This window comes from Ranitomeya variabilis, chromosome 5, assembly GCF_051348905.1.
Source record: "Ranitomeya variabilis isolate aRanVar5 chromosome 5, aRanVar5.hap1, whole genome shotgun sequence".
In the NCBI taxonomy this organism is placed as follows: Eukaryota; Metazoa; Chordata; class Amphibia; order Anura; family Dendrobatidae; genus Ranitomeya; species Ranitomeya variabilis.
The window spans coordinates 129,594,812-129,618,305 of record NC_135236.1 but is presented as its reverse complement, the minus strand read 5'-3'; the positions used below and the strand labels follow the sequence as shown (position 1 = coordinate 129,618,305).

Below are 23,494 nucleotides of genomic sequence, written 5' to 3'. Positions count from 1 at the left end.
GCAGGGAACCCTAGTCGGCTACAATTACTCTGAAGCAGCCCCTTCACTCTCAGGACCAGTGGGGTCCCACAGGTGCCATAACTTACTGACGTAGGAAGGTGGAGCTCCACTTTATAACTATTGCTGCCTTTATATCAGATGCTACAACATTTGCCAGAAAAGTGGTATTATTGGGATACATTTTGTTATCACATAAGCGCCATGTGCGTGGTGTTATCGGCTCATCTTTGGTAGGACAATTAACACTTTGTTCTCCAGAAAGAGTAGCCATGCAAAACTAGACAAAATTCACCAAAGGCCCATGTAACAGCTGGGACTCACTCTCATAAACTACAGTGCAGTTCTGACCTGTAGATAAGACAAGATTAAAAGTCAGTATAAACTGAAGCAAGAAAAACATAGTAAATCTACATTCACAATAGGGTTTACGAGATCCACTTCCCTACCGGATGTAATTTACTAAAAAAATGGAAACGGATCTCAGCACAGGGAATATGGAAAGGAGCAACAGTGTGAACGCAGCCCGATACCACAAGTAAAGTGGCAATAAAACCTACTTAAAGTGTTCCACAGGATGTAGAGAGGCTGCCGAGGATCCTGGTGGAGCTTCAGATTGTCCCACAACACTTGAATAAGGACGTGTTTGCTGTCTTCAGGCACTGAAATCCTGGGAATCTGCGGGAAACAGTCAAATTAAAGCAAACTTAGAATAATTAATAAATCTAAAACTTTGAAAAAAAAACCTGCTACCACCATACAGGTTACTGCCTTGCTGATTTCCCTGGAGATGTGCGGAACGTAAAGTGAAGACAACACGCGACCAGACATTAGGAGGCACGAAAGCCCCGATGTGTCCAGCACCAGACGCAAGTCTCTGCTCACCTTGGATTGTCTGTTACAATGTTCAGAAGATAAGATTAATCCAGGCAGGTTACTAGGAAGATCCAGCCTCCGAAAATACCACACCAAGTTCCAGAAAACAATGGGGTGATGGTCCACAAAACCCGACACGGCAATTGCTGGGTCCCCCTCATTCTCCAGCAGACTTTCCAGTTCTTTCAACACTACGAGGGGGCTGAGGTAAGGGACTGTGATCGGCTCAGGGTGCGACGTCCTCCAGTCCAGAGAGTCCTGACATCAGTGATCAGAGGGTAGACGAGTTACTTATGGATGCTATCAGCTAAATTATCAATATGACACGATGCGGGCAGGATGGCGAAGTAGTACAGACACCAATATCCTTAAGTTACAGCAAACATTAGAAACACATCTCACAACTCCTGATAGTTCAGTGTGTTAGTAACACAACTTTCCCCAAATTAAACAGTAAAAATAGCCGAATCCAATCTGCACCAAAAAGTATAAAGAAGTCAGGGTATTGTGGTGCGAACGCCTGTAGAAAAATGCGGCACAAAAAAATACAGCCGTATTCAGACTCGGAAATTACGGCCTTAAAAAGCAGCACATACTGACAAAACCCTACTAGAAAATTATATACCGTAATTACAGTAGAGGTGCACAGAGGCAATCCGTGCCTGTCTGCAACGTAGCACATGGCTTCATGTAGGATTACTGGCCAAGATCAGCTGCTCCATTGGATGCCATGTAGGACTACTGGGCCAGGATCAGCTGCTCCATTGCATGCCATGTAGGAACTACTGGGCCAGGATCAGCTGCTCCTTTGGATGCCATGTAGGAACTACTGGGCCAGGATCAGCTGCTCCATTGCATGCCATGTAGGAACTACTGGGCCAGGATCAGCTGCTCCATTGCATGCCATGTAGGAACTACTGGGCCAGGATCAGCTGCTCCTTTGCATGCCATGTAGGAACTACTGGGCCAGGATCAGCTGCTCCATTGCATGCCATGTAGGACTACTGGGCCAGGATCAGCTGCTCCATTGCATGCCATGTAGGACTACTGGGCCAGGATCAGCTGCTCCTTTGGATGCCATGTAGGAACTAGTGGGCCAGGATCTCCTTTGGATGCCATATAGGACTACTGGGCCAGGATCAGCTGCTTCATTGCATGCCATGTAGGAATTACTGAGCCAGGATCAGCTGCTCCATTGGATGCCATGTAGGACTACTGGGCCAGGATCAGCTGCTCCATTGGATGCCATGTAGGACTACTGGGCCAGGATCAGCTGCTCCTTTGGATGCCATGTAGGAATTACTGGGCCAGGATCAGCTGCTCCACTGGATGCCATGTAGGACTACTGGGCCAGAATTAGCTGCTCCATTGGATGCCATGTGAGGAAAGCTCCATTACATTTCTACTTTAAAAGAACCCTGAAGACCTTCTGTCCTCTACATAGAAAGCCATCTACAGCTTCCAGTAGCTAATGTTTGACTACTATATGCAAGAACAAACTTCATCTATATGAATTATCTAATTATTCTTCCTTGAGGAGGATCGATCAACAAACATTGAAATGGACACACAATGTAATAGTGGCTGCAGAGCAGAATACATTTTTTTTTAAATTTATTTTACCTCTCCGTTGCAGAGACACTAGCAATCAAAGTATTGGCACATAATGAGTTTAAAAAAAATTAAGTCCAACAAGTGGGTGTTCCTAGGTACTTTTCACTTTCTTTTCCCAATCATAGATAGGCAACAACATACTAGAGTGCACACGTCCCACCATAGCGGTTTCTCAGGGTGTGAGATGTAAGGCTACAGTGACTGCTGCTGGGAAAATAGCGCAAACAGGGTTTAATATGATTGAACTGTACTCACCAGATAAAGCTAAAACTTAGCTTTTGGAAGTATTCGCTGCAGCAGATCCACAGGTCCAATAGTGACCAACCGAGAGAAAAAAAAAAATGGGTAAAACGTGGATTTACTCTGCGCTGCTGAATAACTGGAAGTCCGGGTGTATTATCAGTATAAAATGTGTTTTTATTCAACGCGTTTCAAAGTTCTAAGAGTTCTTTATCAGGAAACACCACAACATGAAATGTTTTTTCGACATACACAAAAAACGTTACTTTTTTCCATTGTCTCAGGCCGCTGGACAGACAATTTTCGACGGATCCGGCGAACAACAGATGAAACGTGAGGCCATCCGTCGCTAATACAAGTGTATGAGAAAAAAACGGATCTGGTGGCATCAGTCGCTGGATAAGTTTATTTCAAAATTCGACGGATTGCGACTGATGGCAAAAAACTGATGTGTGAAAGGGGCCTAACACCTTTCAGATAAACTCCATGTGTAGCTGTACCGCTCCTCCACAACGCCTGCTCAGAGATGAAAACTCAACTTGTAAGCTCAGAAAGAGCAATGCCAGAGATCCAAGCAGTCACGGTGATGAGACACTACACAATGGAATTCAGAACTGTACCCAAGCACCATGGATGGAATAGAAACTTACCCGGTCACATAGCAATACAGGTGCAAGTCTATTTCATGTCTGGCATTGTGTACATGAACCAGTCAGCTCAGTATGCACAATGCTGCTGTATACATCCCACTCAATTAATAAAACATATGAAGTGAAATATAAATTCGGACTGATACATAGCAAAACAAGCCAATCTTTACGATACTTCTGTCATTCTGTTCATGAACCAGAAAGCAAAGCCTGAGCGATGCTATAGACCCCATACAGATAAGCTGATGAGACAATACACAACGAAATTCATTGTTGTACTCAAAGACCCCGAGAACAAGTACATGCCTCTAGTAAAAAGTAACTAATAAGACCCTATTGTATTAATATACACTCATTATGTGCCATTACCTTGATTGCGAATATCTCCGAAGCAAAATTAGATACAAATATGAAGACAAACGTTTTATTCCGCTCTGTAGCTACTATTACCATGTGTGTCCAGTTCGACATGAAAAATTTGGAGAAAGGTCCTCTTTAACCCCTTACCGACATATAACATACCCGTACATCATAGCCATCTCCCTGACTTTGATGAGGGCTCGCTGATGGGAGCCTGGAACGATGCGCACCCCTGCAGGCGGGTGCTGACTGCTGCTGTCAGACGGGCGGGGATCCATCAATGGCTGTTAGAAGCACATGATGGCTGATTAAATCAGCCATCATGTGTGAGGAAAGATGTGGGCTCGGTGTGCGAGCCAGCATCAAAGGCAGGGACACAACTTTTGATGTTCAAGTACATTAAAGGTAGGCAAGGGGTTAAGAGGTACTCCGGGGAGATAAAACATGACATTGTCCCAGACGGGAGGGCGAGCAGTGAGGAGCAGATCCTGTCACACGGAATTACAAGGGTTATAAAGATAATTAAAGTGCAATGTGCATCTCATCTTTATAGTGTATGAGGGCAGGGACGGTACAAGTTTTGTCCCCAGAGTACCCCTTTAATAGGACCTGTCTATAAGACTCTGGACATCATACATTTGTCAGCGTGCTCATTGTGTCTCAATGCTGAGACAGGAGAAGAAATTAAGAGTAGCGATGAGCGAATATACTCGTCACTCGAGATTTCTTGAGCACGCTCAGGTGACCTCAGAGTATTTTTTAGTGCTCGGAGATTTAGTTTTTCTTGCTGCAGCTGAATGATTTAAATCTGTTAGCCAGCATAAGTACATGTGGGGGTTGCCTGGTTGCTAGGGAATCCCCACATGTAATCAAGCTGGCTAACAGATGTAAATCATTCAGCTGCGGCAAGAAAACAATCTCCGAGCACTAAAAAATACTCATGCTCGGGAAAATACTCAAGCATGCTCGGGAAATCTCGAGTAACGAGTATATTCGCTCATCACTAATTAAGCGTAAAGTTTATTATTCTGGTCAACCTAAAGAGCTGGTGCCCGGACATTGTTATATGAGAATGTTAATGTAGAATTACAGGGTCACATACAGTGGATGTCTGAAAGTTAGTAGGCAGGCTGCCGGTCGAGACATGGCTCAGATTGCAAGATGGCTTCTCATCCAAAGGGCTGAACGTACTGATGCTTCTCGCTACAGGGAGACTTGGAGAAGTGGTTTCGTTACGATCATTTTTCCTCCTTCCTGTCGGGATCTGTATGATCCGGACATTTGTCTCCTCTGATTTAGTTTTCCTACTAAAATAAAGCATAAAATAAATAAATAATAATAAAAAAAAGAGTACATGTAGTAAGAATCACGAGTAGTGATGAGCGAGTGTGCTCGTTACTCAAGTTTTCCAAGCATGCTCGGGTGTTCTCCGAGTATCTTGGGGGTGCTTGTAGAATATGTTTGAGTCTTCACAGCTGCATGATTTGCGGCTGCTAGACAGCCTGAATACATGTGGGGATTCCCTAACAAACAGGCAACCCCCTGCATGTGTTCAGGCTGTCTAACAGCCGCAAATCATGCAGCTGCGGAGACTCAAACATAATCTACAAGCACCCCACAGATACTCGGAGACCACCCGAGCATGCTCGGAAAACTCGAGTAACGGGCACACTCGCTCATCACTAATCAGGAGCATTAAGGTTTTAGCAAATCTAGGTAATTCACTGTAAAACAAACAATTAAACTATTTTCTAATAGTAAGTCTATGGGTTTGTGCACTCCCTCAGAGTAGTATACGGAGCCACACTCAATATTGAGCCCATACAATAATCTGTGCAGACATGTTTTGAAGGAGATGCACACGTCAGAGCAGAGCAGTGTTTAGAGCGAATGTTAGGGCATAAAGACAAAGGTGGACAATACTATAATATATAAAGATTTTTATTTGCAAAGGATGGGTAGCCTTTAACTCTTTCAGAGCTATGGGGAACGATCAACGTGTTGTGAATAGATGCATTTGTCAGTATTAATAAGTAACAGTATGGGGCAAGTTCTAATACAGTTCTATGGTTTATTGCTTAAACCTTTAAAGAGATACTCCACTTTTAAGCAGGGGCTCTGGTACTCTTAAGTGCAATGCACCTTTTGCCTATTGATATATCCAATCCATCCCCGAGTCTGCAGCATTTCTCGCTTGCTGAGATATGTCTGCGTGTTTCAGTGTCAGAAGCTATGAAGTTTTCATTTAAAATTGCAGTACAGTCCCAAATACCCACCTTGGATTAAGAGAAAATGACCGAGAAATGATTTCAGACTTGGGTCTTTGAGATGCCACAGAAGGAATCGGCATGCATTCGGTGGAAGGACTGGATTTCAGGAAGTATCTAGTAGAGAGACAATGGTGAGGATTTGGGCTTTTGCTGACATATCAGACACATTTCTGTGCTCCCTGCTAGATATAACCTGTTACTGAGCACTCATTCTATATACCAACTATAGGAACCTTACCTTCCAGGGCGGCGCAAATCTCGGATTTCAATATTAAGGAACGGTAGGAAGGGACTGCCACAGAAGGGACAAGTTGTGTTCAGATTTGAGTCGTCTGCTGTCCAGCCGGCCATAATCTCTTCATCGTGAACAAGGCAATCGCAGGTCAGACATCGCGAGCAGCTGGAGATCAGGACCTTCAAAGGAAAGTGCAGACAATTCTATTATGAGGTTTAAAGTGGGCAACAAAATTGCTAGAGAACGTCTATCTATATAACTAAATAAATATATATATATATATATATATATATATATATATATATATATATATATATATATATATATATATATATATATATATATATATATATATATATATATATATATATATATACATACACATACACACACACAATCTTCTGCATTTAATGCGGCTGTGACAAGTGGGAGGAGCCTTACAGCCACACTTTTATTATCTAAATCAATTCTAGTTCTTTGCGCCACTGATCTAAATTAGAAGCCACTGACTATCAAGAGATTGCTGCAGGTCCTTACAGGGGTTATTCACCCACTTGGACAAACCCTTTTTTAACCAGTGATCCATATAAAATGAAAACAGCATAAACTCACCTTCTAGAACAGCGCAGTTTCAACTATGTCGGTGCTGAGTCTGCAGGCAGTAGTGTAGCATGGTTATGCCATGTGAGCGCTGCAGCCCATCAGCGGCCACTGATATGACAATGTTACGCTAGTGCCGGAAGACATAGTGATGACATTGCCGGAACTGCGCTGATCTGAAAGGTGAGCACTGAGCGTGTGCGGTTTTTATTTTACATGGGGTACAGTTTCATTTGAGAATAAGTTGTTCAAGTAAACAACCCCCCTTGAAGCTGAAGGTTCAGCAGGAACTACAAGAGAAATGTGCCATTACAGGACTCTAATTCACCAATATACATGGTCGTGCAAAGTCTCCAGCAGAGGGCTGGTGGTCCGGAGCAGGAGACCCATTTCCAAACCTTTAACCTCGAAGTACCTTGGCTGGATCAGACACAGCTACGCTCTACGTGTACACAGCATCCAGCTGTCAATCAGCTTCTGGAGGAGCTTGGGAGAGTCAGGGGGAGCGATCCCCTGATAACGACACCGGGCTCAAACTGTCTGCTGTATCATATGTTGCTATTAGCCAAATGGCACAATATGGTTCTTTGGCCAGAAGAGCAGACCTGTCCACTAGCAGTGCTGCCCTCACACTGGAAAACATGGTCTGATTAAAAAGCTGCTTTAAGTCTTTTGGTCATAAAATAAAATGTGACTATTAATACATATGTCCTTGATGCATTCACCCAAAATGGTTCATGAGGTAGAAATAACTGGAGCAGCGCACCTCCATGGCATAGTTCTGGAAGACACTGGTAGTGCTGGAATTGCAGGAGGGATGAGGCTCCGGTTTATAGTTTATTGTGATCCTAGAAGGGGAGCCTGTGTTGGAGAGAAGACATTGGTTAGCACCATCATCTCCCCCTGGTCCTCCTGAGAACGCTTCCTGGGATTAATGCTTACCACTGTTGTAGAGCTGCTTGGTGCTGCCCTCTTGAGAAGTGTTGCTCTCCAGGCTTGTTCTGCTCATACCCATGGTGATGTTGGCATTAGTGAGGTCGCCGTCCCGAGAAGAGGTGATGCCTTCAAAGTCATCTTCATTGAGAGAGGCTGACTCTGCGTCTCCAGTCCCACTAGAACAGAGGCTCATCCGATCCGAATTCTGATCCTGGGAGACATGCAGCACGTAAAACAGTAAGCAAGTTATCACCCATACATAAATGTGACGTGGTCAGAATTTGTAATGTTATTCGTAGAATCCTAGAATTGTAAGGGACTTCCAGGGTCATCATGTCCAACCCCCTGCTCAATGCAGTATTCACTAAACCATCTCAGACAGATTTCTGTCTGAAGACTTCCATTGAAGGAGAACTCACCAGATGAAAAAACGTTTTGTAAAGGGATATCTTAACCAAAAACATTAATCACCTGGACATTTTACACCTAACACTTTCTAAAGGTTTTCATGTGGACAAATCCAATGTCATATGATTTTCCATTACAGTGGCCATTTTTGCAAGAGACAGCCATATTGGCTTCTCAATCACTGATGGGAAAACGGTTTCTTTGCATTTGTTGAAAATGTTGACAAAATAATAATGTCATCTGCCAAAGAAAAGAACAAAAAAGCGACGAACACTAATAAGACTGCACTTATAAAAAACCATGTGGCACATGGAGAGGCGAGTACGTAGTCAGGAACCATCCAAAATTCTGGTAATCTTGACGTGGTTGGGCGGCTTTTAGATGAAAAAAAAAAGGGTTCACTCACTGCCTCTTGGTTTTTAACCAGCAATAATGGAGTTAATCGCAGTTTGCTGATGCACAGTGAACTTGTAGAAGTTTGCACTGTTTTCACTTTTGCCAATATGGCCACCGAAACAAAATAGAAAACTGCAGTTATTTCTGTGTCAATAAAACATAAGTGTCAGATTTTGGTTGTTTGCTCATTAATATTCAGTCATTTTTACACGCGTGATGGAAAACCTCTCCACACTAGTATTACACATCAGTCACAGTAAAATCAATGTTTCACTACGGAAGAAAAAGTTTTTCGTGATCACACAATTCGTGTCGTTGTGGGGAAACCTCAAGGTCATGTAAGGATTGCAGTAATTACACCATAGTGAATGAGGACATCACTTACTAAAGTGACAATACCTCTTTAAACGAGTATTCTCAAAGTATGACATTATCCATGGGACAGGGGATAACTTCCTGGTCGCTGGGTATCAAACCACTGGGACCCCACAATCCCAAGAATCAGGGCTTTGCGTATCCCCGTGTGAATGAAGCAACAGTCAATCATGCGCACTGCCACTTCATTCATTCTTATGGGAGTGCTGCACACCCATCACAGCTTGCCCAGGCTCCCCAAACCACCAACATGTAGTCACTCATTGCCATGACAAGTCCTTATTATTAAAGGTAAAGGATTACTACAAAAAACTATTTTATTATGTTTGAGGAGATTTGAGGAGATATGCTAATTAGTCGGTGACTAGTCATGGAGGGGAGGCATTTTCCCAATACTAGTAATTAGTGATGAGCGAATGTGCTCGTTACTCGAGTTTTCCGAGCATGCTAGGGTGGTCGGAGTATCTTGGGCGTGCTCGTAGATTATGTTTTTGTTTCCGCAGCCGCATGATTTGCGGATGTTAGATAATCTGAACACCTGCAGGGATTGCCTGTTTGTTAGGGAACTCCCACATGTATTCAGGCTGTCTAGCAGCCACAAATCATGCAGCTGCGGAGATAAAAACAATCTATGAGCACCCCCAAGATACTCGGAGACCACCCGAGCATGATCGGAAATCTCGAGTAATGAGCACACTCGCTCATCACTTACTAGTCATCCCACTAATCAGGTTATTATGCCTCTATGGGCACAACCACTGCCTCTTTGCAAATCTCTGATCCCTGACAAGGCACAGTAAGCCGGGTGTACGCACATGCAGAGGTGATATAGGACTTAGCCAGTCGTTAAAGCTATATCACCGCTGCCTCCCTGGGCATGCACTGATAAAGCCAGGGTATATACTCCTTGATAGTGCGGAGGAATCCATGTATACACATGCCAAGTGCAATGATTAAGCCGGGATGCAGATATGGCCATGCACAGGGTGCGGATGAAGCCAGGGGGTGTACACCCAGTGTACTGCGCATTGCCAGGGAGGCAGAGATTTGCAAAGTATCACTGGCAACGCCGTTCTTACACATCATGTTACTCACATTCCCGAAGGGATGCCATGTGATTAGTGGGATGACTTCTCTGGGAAAAACAACTACACCGCCCCCACACCCCCTAGACTAGACAGCCACTAATTACCAAATCCCTACCAAAGTTATAAAATAGTATTTTACAATGTGCCGTAATCCCCAGTGCTCAGAAAGTTATTCTCTATCCAATGACTAGGTGATCGCTTCCAAACTTGAGAATACCCATTTCATGAAGCGAAAGGAAAATATTATCTAAATGTTGTATTATACTAGCACTATAAAATGGATGGCCATGATACTTGCAGAGACTGTTACACATACACAAAATATATAAGGAGTATGTCATCACCCAGATCAAGTCTTATTACAGGAACAGACCACGATATGTGAGCTTACAAATCCTCCTGACATCAGTAGAGCATGATATATGAGCTTTAGAATCATTCCTAATATCAGTAGAGCACGATATGTGAGCTTACAACCCCTCCGACATCACTAGAGCATGATATGTGAGCTTACAACCCCTCCTGACATCAGTAGAGCACCATATGTGAGCTTACAACCCCTCCTGACATCACTAAAGCACGTTACGTGAGCGTACAACCCCTCCTGACATTTTCCCAGAATTGGGAACCGTAAGCATGGTGGATAAGAGGCTGTATATTGTACAGATCAGAGTATTGGCTTACCTTCATTGGGCCGCTGTAGTTGGCAATCTTTGAGTACCATTTGGTGGCCTTTTCAGCGACTCCCTTTCCAGCCGAGAACATGCTGCTCTTCAGCACATCAAGCTTGGGTGTAAGAATTGTGTCAAAGTTAAAAGATGTTGGCGACATCACTGCCACCGTGGAATCTGGTGGGCACTCTGTTTTTGGACTTCCCAATGAGTAGGCAGGAGAGGACCAGAGCCGCCCACGCTGTCTATCTTCACGCTTTACATGGTATGTTTTTGACTTAGTTAATCGAGGTGCCTGTGGAGGGGTGGAGGGGAGACTCGAGTGTCGGCAGAGTGGAATAGCTTTAGAGCTTTTGTACTGGTCAGAGGTGTTCTTTTGTAGGTCCATACTCGGAGCCCTACTGGCCAATGGACTGCTCATGTTGTTCATGTACATCTCAATCTCTTCTGCAAGGTCCCTTTTAGCAGATGGTGTCAAGAGCGCTTTGTCTTCCATTTCCTCAGTTTCTTCTTCTTGCTCGGTCTCTGCTGCTAGCATTGATAGAGGATCTAATCCTACTTTTACATCTGTCTTCTCTACGGGCTTGCTTGGGAACACGGACATCGATAAACTTGTGCTCATGCTCCTCTCTACGCGATTTGCCTTTTGTCCACCGATCCTTACTGGCTTGCTTTCCATAGCGTCATTGTCAAGATCTTCAAGGTCAAAAATGACAGGAGAGTCAGCCTTGTCTTTGTACCCCTCCTCTCCCACTGGAGACTCATCATCACTCCACTCCTTGGTCATATTCACTGATTCCTTCCGTGGAGATGCCCTTTTGATGTCCAAGGTCTTTGGCCGAGGAATACTATTTTGGAGCGCTCCAGTGAGTATCTTTGCATCAGCTCCTAGTTTATGAAGCATTTTATCAGCTTTTTCTTCTCGGCCAGTGACATCGATCAGTAACCCTGCCATGTTTTCCTGCTGGTACGGTCCACTGTTACTTCTCCAATCTAATTGTTTTTCTAGACTTGGCTCCATGGCGCTCTTGCGCCTCCTCTGTAAACTCCAGCTTTGGTAGATTTCCCTTTCCCTGCCGTCTTCAAGTGAGGAAGCAAATAGCACTCCACCTGCATTTCCTGAAATTGAGAAATACATTCCATAAATTATTTACTTTGATATGCCTTTAGATGAGCAAGGGGTTTCCATGATTTATTTCTGGTACCTTCAAAAATATTCTCCATATCACAAAAAGACTCATAGTTTAACTTTTTCAGTTCTTTGAACTTGGCTTATATAATATTTTAGTCCAGTGCTTGAAAGTTTAGTTATCAAGACATGAAATAATATTTATGGAGTTGAAGTTTAGCAAACTCACAAGCCCACAAACACGGGACGAAAGTCAGAGGAATCCATGATTTACTAATGCTAACTTTATATTATGAATGGTGGTCACTATCAAGTAAAATAAAAATAGCTGTGCTGAAGGACCAGACACAGAACGAAGAGGTTCCCTGTGAATGAACAGTATAAGGGCACTTTGTGCTGTTTTGGATGTAGAAGTGGACCCCATTACCTCTTGAGCCCAAAAGCGGCTGTGCAGGCTGCACTAATGGTATGTCCGCTCCTGCTGTGCTTTTTGCCCTCTTCTAGATGAAGAAAGATGCCAAATTTCTGAGCGCATGTCTGAGAGATTTTAGAGGTCTGTGACCAGAGATGAGTATTTTACCTATTTTTGACCGAATTCATGGAAATTCTCAGTTGCGTTGGATGTGCAATAAAAGACAGACCCGTGTAGGTTTTAGTAATCAGATCTAAGAATGGAGTGTGCATTTTTGACAATTGAACCTTTTTACGGAGGACAAGTAAAGCATTATTAGAGATGTCCACTAGAGAACTAGCAGAAGCCATTGCTCTTGTTTACAAAGCCATTTCTGTAAGAGGTTGTGTAAAAGAGAAAACTGAAAGGCTTTTAGGAAACAGATACCGATAGAAGTGAGAAATACCAGAATGGAATTGTTAACCTGATAAACTCAAAGATATAAGATTTGTTAAAGGGGGAATGGAGATCATGAGATAATCTGGGACTAGCGTGTCCTCACTAATACCAGATTCAAAGGGCCTGTCAACGTTTTAATTATTTCACAAACTATGGAAGAAATCACCAAGATTGAATGTTTCAATCCAGACTGCGATTTATGGACTGGCTGGGGGTCTCCGGACCCAAACTATTCAGCCTCATATATAAAGAAAAATGTGGGGCCTGGAAACTTGAATATGTGAAGCTGTAAGTGTAATTTGCAGATTAGTACCGGTGTCTTGATTTGTTCTCTTTAGTGTAGAAAACTGCATGAGACAAAGCTAAGGTGGCGCTTTCCAATGAAATATACAAAAAGAAGTAATAGTAAAAATAGTCCAATGCATTGGGGGTCTTTGGCTGACCATTCAATAGTCACTACACGGTAGGATACGTGGCATCTACTTACCTGCAGCGACTGTGTCAGCCACGTTGTCCGCTATGACCTCTTTACGAACGATACTGGATGTGGGCTTGGCAGGCTGAGAAATGGGACTAAGCAGCTGGGGTAGGCCATCGCGGCTGCCTTTAGAACTCTCTGTCTCTGACACTAAATAGAAAATAGATATCAAATCTTAGATGTCCATTTAAAAAAAAAAAAAAGGAAAAAAAGAATTTGTGTGACTGCAACACTTTAAATATGAAATGTGCATAAAGAATTAGAAAAGCCTATGAATTAGATAATTCTCCGTCACACGATTAGTCAGGACTGCAGCATTTACCCTCCGAGCTGCGGGTCAGAGGCACTGGACAGCGGGCACATTTGCCACTTTACCACTTTCATAGCCATCTTCTACATGTCCTTTATTCACATCACTGACGTCTTACAATAACTGACACTTAAAATACAAGGCTTACTAAATCGGGACACAGAGGAGTCAGAATGAAGGTAAACGCAAACAATGAACAATCTTGCTGTTTCCTGAAGAAAGCAGCCACGTTTTTTGTTTTTTATGCATCGTAGATAACCTCTATAAACTCATGCAGGTCGCCAGTTATTTGTAGAAGTGACATAAAACATACATGAGCTGGAGTCGCTGCCTCGGGAGTCCTCCTGTTCTTCTTGTATATCATGCACAGCTCCTCTGCGAACCTCCTCCTTGGATAATGAGCTGTATCCCAGATCAGACTGACCACCTACAGATCCAGGAAGCTAATTAGTGATCATCTCAGCATGCCAATGGTTAACAAACCCAATCCACCCAGCATAGTGTGCGGCCCATACCTGTACTAGATCGGTCATCTGTGGGGTCAGTGCTGGTTACGTCTGTGGTGAATGATGGCTGATCTGTGGCGTTCATGTCTATAGAACTGTCCATACTGCCGTGACTAACTGCGTCCAGATCGCTGCTATCTATGGAGGACGGATGGATGAAAAACAGGGATTAAATCCTTGACCGATCACTCCTGTGACATGTCACTACTATATCCTAACTAGTATGAACAGATCTCCTGCAATTACCTGAGGGCATCGCATGTGGAGCTACAGAGTGCGGCTTCTTCAGGGCTCTCTTAAACTGGGCGACGCCATGAAGAACATTCCTGACCTTTATCCACAAGAAATAACCTCCTCGGTTCCCTGAGGGCCACACACTTTCCAGGACAGCCTGTACAAGGAAGGTATGGGTTAGCGGCATGCAGCACAGCTAGGGCACCCATACCCGGAATTAGTATACAGATATTAATGAGAATATAAGCAGGAATATGTGCCGGTCTCCAAGACTCAGACATGGAGCCATCTCTCTCCAGTAGGACTTATCTAAGTCATCAGCGGCATCTCTAGAAGCCCCTCATACCATTATCTTTCCATTTGTCCTGGTTCTAGCAGAGGTTGACAGTCCATGTTTTACACAGACGGCCATTCGTATAAATGGCTTCCATGCGGACATGACATTTCCCCAGAAATGTCTGACATTGCCACAGCTCCTATTGTCTTGAAGCCTGGCTCCCATATTATGAAGGCTGTCTATAATGATGCTAGTTCACCTGAGCAGAAGATACTGAACTGGAAAACTGCAGGAGAACATGATGGCAATGTCTGGATTTACCACTTGAATTTTTGTACATTGCACCACAGGTAAAGAAAAATTGAAAGAAAAAAAAAAAGAATGCTAAAAACAGTTTTCCGATACAATAACAGAGCTCGTCCACTTTATGTTTTGTATTGGTACGTTTCTTGGTGGCTGTGAGGTTACTGCAGCCGAGTCCTAATGGTTTGTATAGGACTGTGCTGGTGAGAGCTGCCCGGACACTACAAGGCGTATACAGCCATGCCTGCTAACCAACGAAAGAAACGCAACAACCAAAGAAGCATGGCGGACCTTCAATATGCTGATCATAGTGTGGCAGGAGCAGGACCAAAAACCAACCTATTCTTGATGGCTTTTCCAAAGAACATTTTTTCATTATTATTTACAAGCTAAAAAATGATTTCGACAATTAGGTTTCATTAAAAGTTTCCCCACTGCGCTAAATCTACGTTCACATTTGCGGTCTGCGCCGCAGCGTCGGGCGCCGCAGCGTCACCGCATGCGTCATGCGCCCCTATATTTAACATGGGGGCGCATGGACATGCGTTGCACTTGCGTTTTGCGACGAATGCGTCACTGCGGCGCACGCGTCCGGGCGCAGAGGACGCAGCAAGTTGCATTTTTGCTGCGTCCAAAATCAACCAAAAAAAGGACGCATGCGGCGCAAAACGCAGCGTTGTGCATGCGTTTTGCTGCGTTTTTGTTTGCGTTGTGCATTGCGTCGCCGACGCACAACGCAAATGTGAACGTAGCCTAACTGAGTATCCATCAGTGAGCTCATTCAGGTAGTTGTCTTTTTCTGGGCACCTGTTGACTGATCTATGACCATAGACCACACCAAAGTTGAATGTGCAGAGGGTGGACAACCCCTATAATATGAAAGCCCTGCACAACCTTTAAGGTTTCTATTTCATTACTACTAGTACTTACCTTGTTGTAGTACCCGTAGGTGATGGCGTTGGGCTGCACACCGGCTTTCTTCATTTCAAATAAAACTTTAACAGCAAGCACCGGCTGCCCGTACTGCCCGCACAGCTGCATGAGAACGCGATAGCACACCTGAAATACACGGACAGACACTAACTGTGACCTGATGGTTACACTGCACACTGAATGTGTGGGAAATAACATATGGTGCACTATGCACTCCAGCAGATGTCATACATGTTCATACGAGAAAAAAAAAAATGCAACTGCATCTGTTTTACCTCATCAGGAGAGTCGATTTTCTTAGCCGCCATCTTCCGGAGGATGTCGTATGCAGTACGCAGGGCTCTCACTTTAGAATGGCACACTTTGACATAGGCCGGCAGACATATAAACCACAGGCCGTAGCAATGCTTTAACAGGCATCGGGACCACATTTGGGGGATAGACGAGTACTGTTTCGCTATTTTATGAGCCGACTTGATCTCCTGCAAAGGCGACACAGTAGATTTACCTTCTTTGAGAAGGAGTTGTAGATCAGCCAAGCGTTAAGGTGACTTTTCTGATAGTCTAAAAGTAAATGGCCACTAATATTTAATAGTAAGAGGAAGCCGCTCATATATGTGGCCACAGACGGAGAATAGCGTTACCCTGATCCTAGCACGTAGCAAACAGTCGGTTCCATCATTTACGAGATGTCAGTAGTTGTTAAGGAACAAAGAAATTGCTGAACAATAAATGGAACACTCGCCCTATAGGAAATTCCCATAGTCTCCCTTGTTTTGTGGCCTCAACGTTTGGTCCAACCACAGGTCTCGGTACCTCATGTATGTCAATATAAGTCATGGTAGTGATGAGCGAGCATGCTCGGGTGCTAATAGAGTATTTTCCGCGTGCTGGAATAATATGTTCAAGTCCCCACAGCTGCAACACATGCAGGGATTACCTTACAAACAGGCCCTTCCATGCATGTGTAGTGACTGCCACACAGCCGTGACACATGCATCTATAGCACCGAACAGCTGATCGACTGAACAGCCTTTCCGACTTGAGAGCCGTGAAAGGCTGAGATGAGAATAACCCTTTATGGCTTGTGCACATGACCAAAAATCGGACGAGTGCTAACCATCATTTTGAATGATAGCAATCTTCCCCATGTTATTCTATGGGGCCGTGCACACTGAGTCGGTCCGAGGAGAAAATTGCATCATGCATTAATTGCATCCAATTATTGGATCCCACTGCCATTCATGTCTATGGGTCTGGGGAAATTATTTTTTTTATTTGTTCTCCACATCCAAGAAAATCCGATCACACACACTCCGGCCAGTATTAATGTCCTGATTTTCTTGGAAGACAAAACCCTACACGACCCAGGCCTAACAGTTTACATCAGTCTTCAGCGCAAAATGGATAAAAAAAAAAAGTAGTAAATGTGACATTCAACAAAATTTGCAGTAAAATTTGTGACTTTTCTCCTCAGTCCCACAAATGGATGAGCTTAAGGCCTCATTCACACTTGCATATTTAGGTAATGATTTTGCATCTGCATTTAAGAAAAGGTAGAAGTAGGGCGAAAATAAAAATAAAATAATTTCATCCATCTCTGCCCAAACAGCAATACAACTTTTAACTCACAAACATCTTGATATCGCTACCACACTAAAGGTACCTTCACACGAAACGACTTTGTAACGATATCGCTAGCGATCCGTGACGTTGCAGCGTCCTCGCCAGCGATATCGTTTAGTTTGACACGCAGCAGCGATCAGGATCCTGCTGTGATATCGCTGGTCGCTGAATAAAGTCCAGAACTTTATTTGGTCGTCCGATCGCCGTGTATCGTTGTGTTTGACAGCAAAAGCAACGATACCAGCGATGTTTTACACTGGTAACCAGGGTAAACATCGGGTTACTAAGCGCAGGGCCGCGCTTAGTAACCCGATGTTTACCCTGGTTACCCGGGGACCTCGGCATCGTTGGTCGCTGGAGAGCGGTCTGTGTGACAGCTCTCCAGCGATCAAACAGCGACGCTGCAGCGATCGGCATCGTTGTCGCTATCGCTGCAGCGTCGCTTCGTGTGAAGGTACCTTAATCTACTAGAAATCTTTGATGACCTGTCAAAATGGGTCATTGTTTTTAGATGCAACTACAGAGATACACTCACGCGTAGCAGATTAATGGTACTGTTACAGGAACAGCTCCACAGTTTCCTCCCTCCACTAACCTACCTGTAATAATAATAATAATAATTTTTATTTATATAGCGCCAACATATTCCGCAGCGCTTTACAACTTATAGAGGGGACTTGTACAGACAATAGACATTACAGCATAACAGAAATCACAGTTCAAAATAGATACCAGGAGGAATGAGGGCCCTGCTCACAAGCTTACAAACTATGAGGAAAAGGGGAGACACGAGAGGTGGATGGTAACAATTGCTTTAATTATTTGGACCCGCCATAGTGTAAGGCTCGGGTGTTCATGTAAAGCTGCATGAACCAGTTAACTGCCTAAGTATGAGGCAGTACAGACACAGAGGGCTATTAACTGCATAAAGTGTATGAGAACATGATGCGAGGAACCTGATTATGTTTTTTTTTTTTTTTTGAATGGGCCACACAGGGATAGTTAGGTTAATGCGTTGAGGCGGTAGGCCAGTCTGAACAAATGAGTTTTTAGGGCACGCTTAAAACTGTGGGGATTGGGGATTAATCATATTAACCTAGGTAATGCATTCCAAAGAATCGGCGCAGCACGTGTAAAGTCTTGGAGACGGGAGTGGGAGGTTCTGATTATTGAGGATGCTAACCTGAGGTCATTAGCGGAGCGGAGGGCACGGGTAGGGTGGTAGACTGAGACCAGAGAGGAGATGTAGGGTGGTCCTGAGCCATGGAGTGCTTTGTGGATGAGGGTAGTAGTTTTGTACTGGATTCTGGAGTGCTCTCTATTGCCATTTCTGGGTGGTTTGACCATCACTGCTCAGCAACATAGCCGTTCTTGGGGTCCCTCATGATTCAGATCTTTCATTAAAGCCCCAAAATCCATTCACTCGCTTGCTCATGTCACCTAAACCTCAAAAAATCGACCTTTTATTACCTTTGACTCTGCAAAAACTCTTACTGTTGCTCTAATTTCTTGTCTGGACTATTGTAACTCTCTAGTAATCAGCCTCCCTCTTACCAAACTCTCCCATCTCCACTGTCCTGAATGCAGCTTTGATCATATTCCTTTCCAACCACTACACCGATGCCTCTACCCTGTGCCAGTCATTGCACTGGTTGCCCATCTGATATAGAGTCCAATTTAAACTTATCACCCACAAAGCTCTCCATGGTTCAGCACCATCCTACATCTCCTCCCTCCACCCTACCCGTGCCCTTTGTTCTGCTGATGACCTAAGACTAAGATCCTTAATAACCCAACCCTCCCATTCCCGTCTCCCAAGACTTCTCACGCGCTGCGCCAATTCTTTGGAATGCACTACACACAACAATTTGATTAATCCCCAATATCCACAGCTTTAAGCGTGGCCTAAAAACACATTTCTTTAGACTGGCCTATCACACAACATACTTATCTAACTATCCCTTTTTTGTCCAAACAAAATTTGCTTCAAAATCAAGACCCTCTGTTCACACACCCTCCATCACCTATTAGCCGTCTGTCTGTACTTGTACTAGTACTGGCTGGTGACTGGTTCATGCAGCGTTATTTGAATACCCTATTTATTATATTGATGGCCGGACCATACAATACAAACCCTTTTTTACCATTCACCGTTCGTGTCCCCGTATTTCCTCGAAGATTGTAAGCTTGTGAGCAGGACCCTCACTCCTCTTGGTATCTGATTTATGTGTTACTCTAATGTGTTCATTGTCTGTACAAGTCCCCTGTATAATGTAAGGTGCTGTGGAATATGTTGGTGCTATAAAAATAAAAATGATATTATTATCGCATGGGTAATCCGGTCTTCAGATAGCATGAACATTACTACACTTACGGAAATGTTGGCTTTACTGTGCAGTAAGACATCCAGTGGTGGACATACCTGCTTAGTTCTCCTGAACATTGGAGAAGGACTGCAGGGTGCTGAAACTTTAGAGGACAGCCTAAGGGATTTTAAGAGCCCTTCCGGAGTGTCAAAGAGGTCCAATGTGAGAACAGGAAACCCATTGTAACTGAAGATCAGAAATAAACATTATATTGGATGGCTTCACCAAAAATGGAGAACACAAGAGAAATTAGAGTAGAAATCTCCACTAGGCAGGTGGTGCCTACCTGTAATTCTTTGGGTGCTCCTCGCCATTCGGTAGATGAGGGATCTCGGGTGGTGTAATAAATACGGTGTGCTCACTCCTGTGAGACTCATCCAGCTCAATCAGACGCATCTCTCCGGACTTGTCTACATCCACCTGAAATGTAAATTTATGTCTTTAGTTATGGCACCAGCGCAGAGGGCGAGCTTCACATGATATTCTGAAAATTACTAAGGCCAGATGGAGTATGCCAAGCACAGGACACAAAGTGACTATAAATGGATCAAAAATGAAAAATAAATAAAAACAGCTCCAAAGACTTAAGGCCTTGGCTTTTTTGGGGTTGGCTTAGTTGTGTAAGGGCTTGTCTATTGTGGGACGAAAAATATAAGGGCGTGTTTAGTGCAGAAGACCCCCATAAGGGTGTGATTATTGCAGAAGACCCCCATAAGGGTGTGTTCTTTACAGAAGATCCCCCATAAGGGTGTTTTCATTACAGAAGACCCCTACCCCATAAGGGTGTATTTATTGCAGGAAGAGGCACAAAAAAAAATAATCTCAGGATATCTGGAACTAAGAGGATGGTAAACACACATGCATGATGTCTCACTACATTTGCAGAATAAAAGAACATTGGTTTTTGTGCGGTCAGATTCTGAGAGCCAGAAGTGTGATATATTTGTGTGCATAGAGATGACATTATCACTGCTATCAGCTATGACATTTTGATCACTTTTTACTCCATTTTAAGATGGTGGGATAAACAAAAATCACTCAGGCTAAATAATGCAATATTGTTTTATTTTGGGCCGTTACAGACAAGACGATACCAACTAAATGTATTTTTTTTGTTTTTTTTCCCAGTAAGGAAAATTTTTTAATGGGAATACTTTTTTTTTCATGGGCAAGTGCCATTTTTGGAACTTTCAAAGAAGTGAATGGAAAGAAAGACGTGACCATTTCTCCTTCCACAATGGGTTTCTGTCTGAGAATTGAGATACTGATTTGGCTATTTAACCTAAGTCGTATTGCACGACTCGTTAAAGAGTTGATTGTGACTTGTAGGATCGCTACTTCCAACCGGTGGTGCTATAGAGTTCAAGTCCTCTTTTTCTCTGAAGAGGCAATTTGCATATTGTCTTGGGAGAAACATTATCTTACATATATGTCATATCCTGTGGACACACCACATTGTCGCAGATAGGAACACTCCTTTATTAATGGTCACTTTTGAGGCCCTCACTCAGAAGCTAAGCCTGGTAAGCTCCCTGAAATGTGGGTTTTCCAAATGCGACCATTAGCCCAACATCTGCACATTAGGCGTGCTTCCTATATGGAGGACTGTGTGGTGAGGATCTACTGGACCCCCGATTTCCCTGCTAATGAACATCTAGCAATGCCTGCCACCTGGAAAGACACATTCTTCCAAAAATCAATCCCTTTGGCCTGTGGTTTCAGCTAGTTAGTAGGGATGCGCTGCATGTGTTGCGGCTGCCACAGCCGGAGGGACTCGAACATATTATTCGAGCACGCAGAAGACACTCAGCACCTGAGCATGCTCAGATAACACCTTATCCCAGCACGTTCGCTCATCACTACTAGTTAGGCATTTGCTGTGGAATGATGGATCTGCTATCCCAGTACATGTGAACACACGGCGGTGCGGAGAACCGTCAGCTCAATGCCAAGAAGGTCCCGGAGAACAGTGATCTATATTTCTAGAATATCTTTCCCCTTGGATTAAAAACTTCCCTGATTAAAACACAAAGATTAATGATCTACTATAAAGTTTAGCGAGATTCTAACATTGCAGTCAAGTGAGTGGTGTTAATGGGCGGCAGAAGGCACATTATTAAAGTACCGTGGGTGCGGCACGATTGGCAGCTAGTTACAGTATATGCTGCCATACTCTTTTCGGTATTGTAGACTTTTAGTAATATGCATTGTATAATCTGCGCTAATTCCTGCTGAAAGGACAGAAGGTGACCCAGTTTTCAGGGAATCCAACATCATGGATTAATCTTCTTTAAACTGCAGTGTCTGGAACAATATATCTCACGGTGGCTCAATACATTTACCCTGTGGCCCATGGAAATTAACTATGTACAGTACTATCTATACCAGTGATGGCGAACCTATGACACGCGTGTCAGTGCTGACACGCGTTGTCATTTTCAGTGACACGCCGGCCGCGGCCCCATAGAAATTGCATCTTTACATTGCATGGCATCCGATCCGATTTTTTATCGGATCGGATGCCATGCAGGAGGTCTGTGGGTCCAAACAACAGAGCTCCGGCACAGAGCGTCTAGGCCTGGGACTTCCGGTAGGCCCGGCGCAGCTCCCGGAAGTCCCAGGCCTCCGTGCGGGTCGGATGCCATGCAGGAGGTCTGTGGGCCCAAACAACAGAGCTCCGGTGCAGAGCGTCTAGGCCTGGGACTTCCGGTAGGCCCGGCGCAGCTCCCGGAAGTCCCAGGTCTCTGCGTCGGAGCTGTGTTGTTTGGGCGGCATTGCGCTGCTCCCTGCTTCGCCGGCCGGAAAGATCGGACCTACCGGTCCCATGCCTAGAGTCCGCTCTGCGCCCTAGCTCTGTTATTTGGGTGGCATTGCGCTGCTCCCTGCTGCGCCGGCCAGAAGTCCCAGGCTGCACTTCTGAGGCCTGAGGAGATCGCTGTCTGGAGGCCCTGTGATAGCTGTCTGCAGGCCCTGTGACTACTACAGCAACCATCATCCAGTGAACTGTGGGGTGTCATTGGCCATTACTAAGATAGTAGTGAGGGGGAGGCTGGAAGAGGCCTGTGCTATGGGTGCCGTTTCCCGCCATTAGGAACACCATCTTGCAGCATAGTACAGACTCCATTTCACCACCATTACTGTTTGTGGTGCATCCTTATTAACCCCTATTTCTGCTAATTGCCTGCAGGGCTAACTATAAATCTTCTCTCATGGAGAAGCCACAAAATAAAAGACCAAAGTTAAGTAAAGGGAGTGGTAGTAGCAGTAGCCGACCCTTTCAAGAGACATGGACTGAGATGTATGGCATTATAGAAAAAAATGGCAGATCATTTTGCGTTCTATGTAGTGAAACGGTAGTAAGCAGAACGTGGAATGTAAATAGACATTTTGAAACTAATCATTCCCAGCTCTTGAAAAAAAGTGAGGATGAAAGGAAGGAATACATTTCCAGGCAGCTACACCTTCATAAGAGCCAATCTAATTCCATCCTTAAATTTGTAAAAAGCTCTACAAATTTAACATCTGCAAGTCTGAGCATTGCTCACTCCATAGCTCAGCATGGAAAAGCACTCAGTGAGGGAGAATTTATTAAAGATACTCTCTTAAGATGTGCACCAGTTCTGTTTCATGATATGCAGAATAAAGATGCAATTATTAAGAGAATATCTGAGTTACCACCGCAACAGCTGGAGTGCCACAGGTTCGCCATCGCAAGAATTCCCCCTCACTTATCTTAGTTCACGGCACCCCACACAAGTTAAATAAT

General features: G+C 44.1%; 1 protein-coding gene across 4 annotated transcripts in view; it reads right to left on the bottom strand.

Moving 5' to 3' along the window:
• The window catches only part of DENND4A (DENN domain containing 4A), a 123,457-nt gene that overhangs the window by 13,195 nt on the left and 86,768 nt on the right, over nt 1–23,494 (bottom strand). For 2 of the 4 annotated variants that reach the window (XM_077263288.1, XM_077263290.1), the window contains 17 exons: nt 20,015–20,148; nt 19,785–19,914; nt 16,012–16,218; nt 15,734–15,862; nt 14,236–14,380; nt 13,999–14,127; nt 13,797–13,910; nt 13,183–13,323; nt 10,730–11,835; nt 7,785–7,989; nt 7,609–7,703; nt 6,246–6,421; nt 6,014–6,121; nt 4,840–5,044; nt 883–1,131; nt 558–675; nt 322–348 (listed from right to left, as the gene is read on the bottom strand). In XM_077263288.1, the coding sequence (XP_077119403.1) occupies nt 322–348; nt 558–675; nt 883–1,131; nt 4,840–5,044; nt 6,014–6,121; nt 6,246–6,421; nt 7,609–7,703; nt 7,785–7,989; nt 10,730–11,835; nt 13,183–13,323; nt 13,797–13,910; nt 13,999–14,127; nt 14,236–14,380; nt 15,734–15,862; nt 16,012–16,218; nt 19,785–19,914; nt 20,015–20,148 (3,418 nt within the window). The remainder of the gene's footprint in view (nt 1–321; nt 349–557; nt 676–882; nt 1,132–4,839; nt 5,045–6,013; nt 6,122–6,245; nt 6,422–7,608; nt 7,704–7,784; nt 7,990–10,729; nt 11,836–13,182; nt 13,324–13,796; nt 13,911–13,998; nt 14,128–14,235; nt 14,381–15,733; nt 15,863–16,011; nt 16,219–19,784; nt 19,915–20,014; nt 20,149–23,494) is intronic. The other 2 variants (XM_077263289.1, XM_077263291.1) reach the window with 1 other exon arrangement.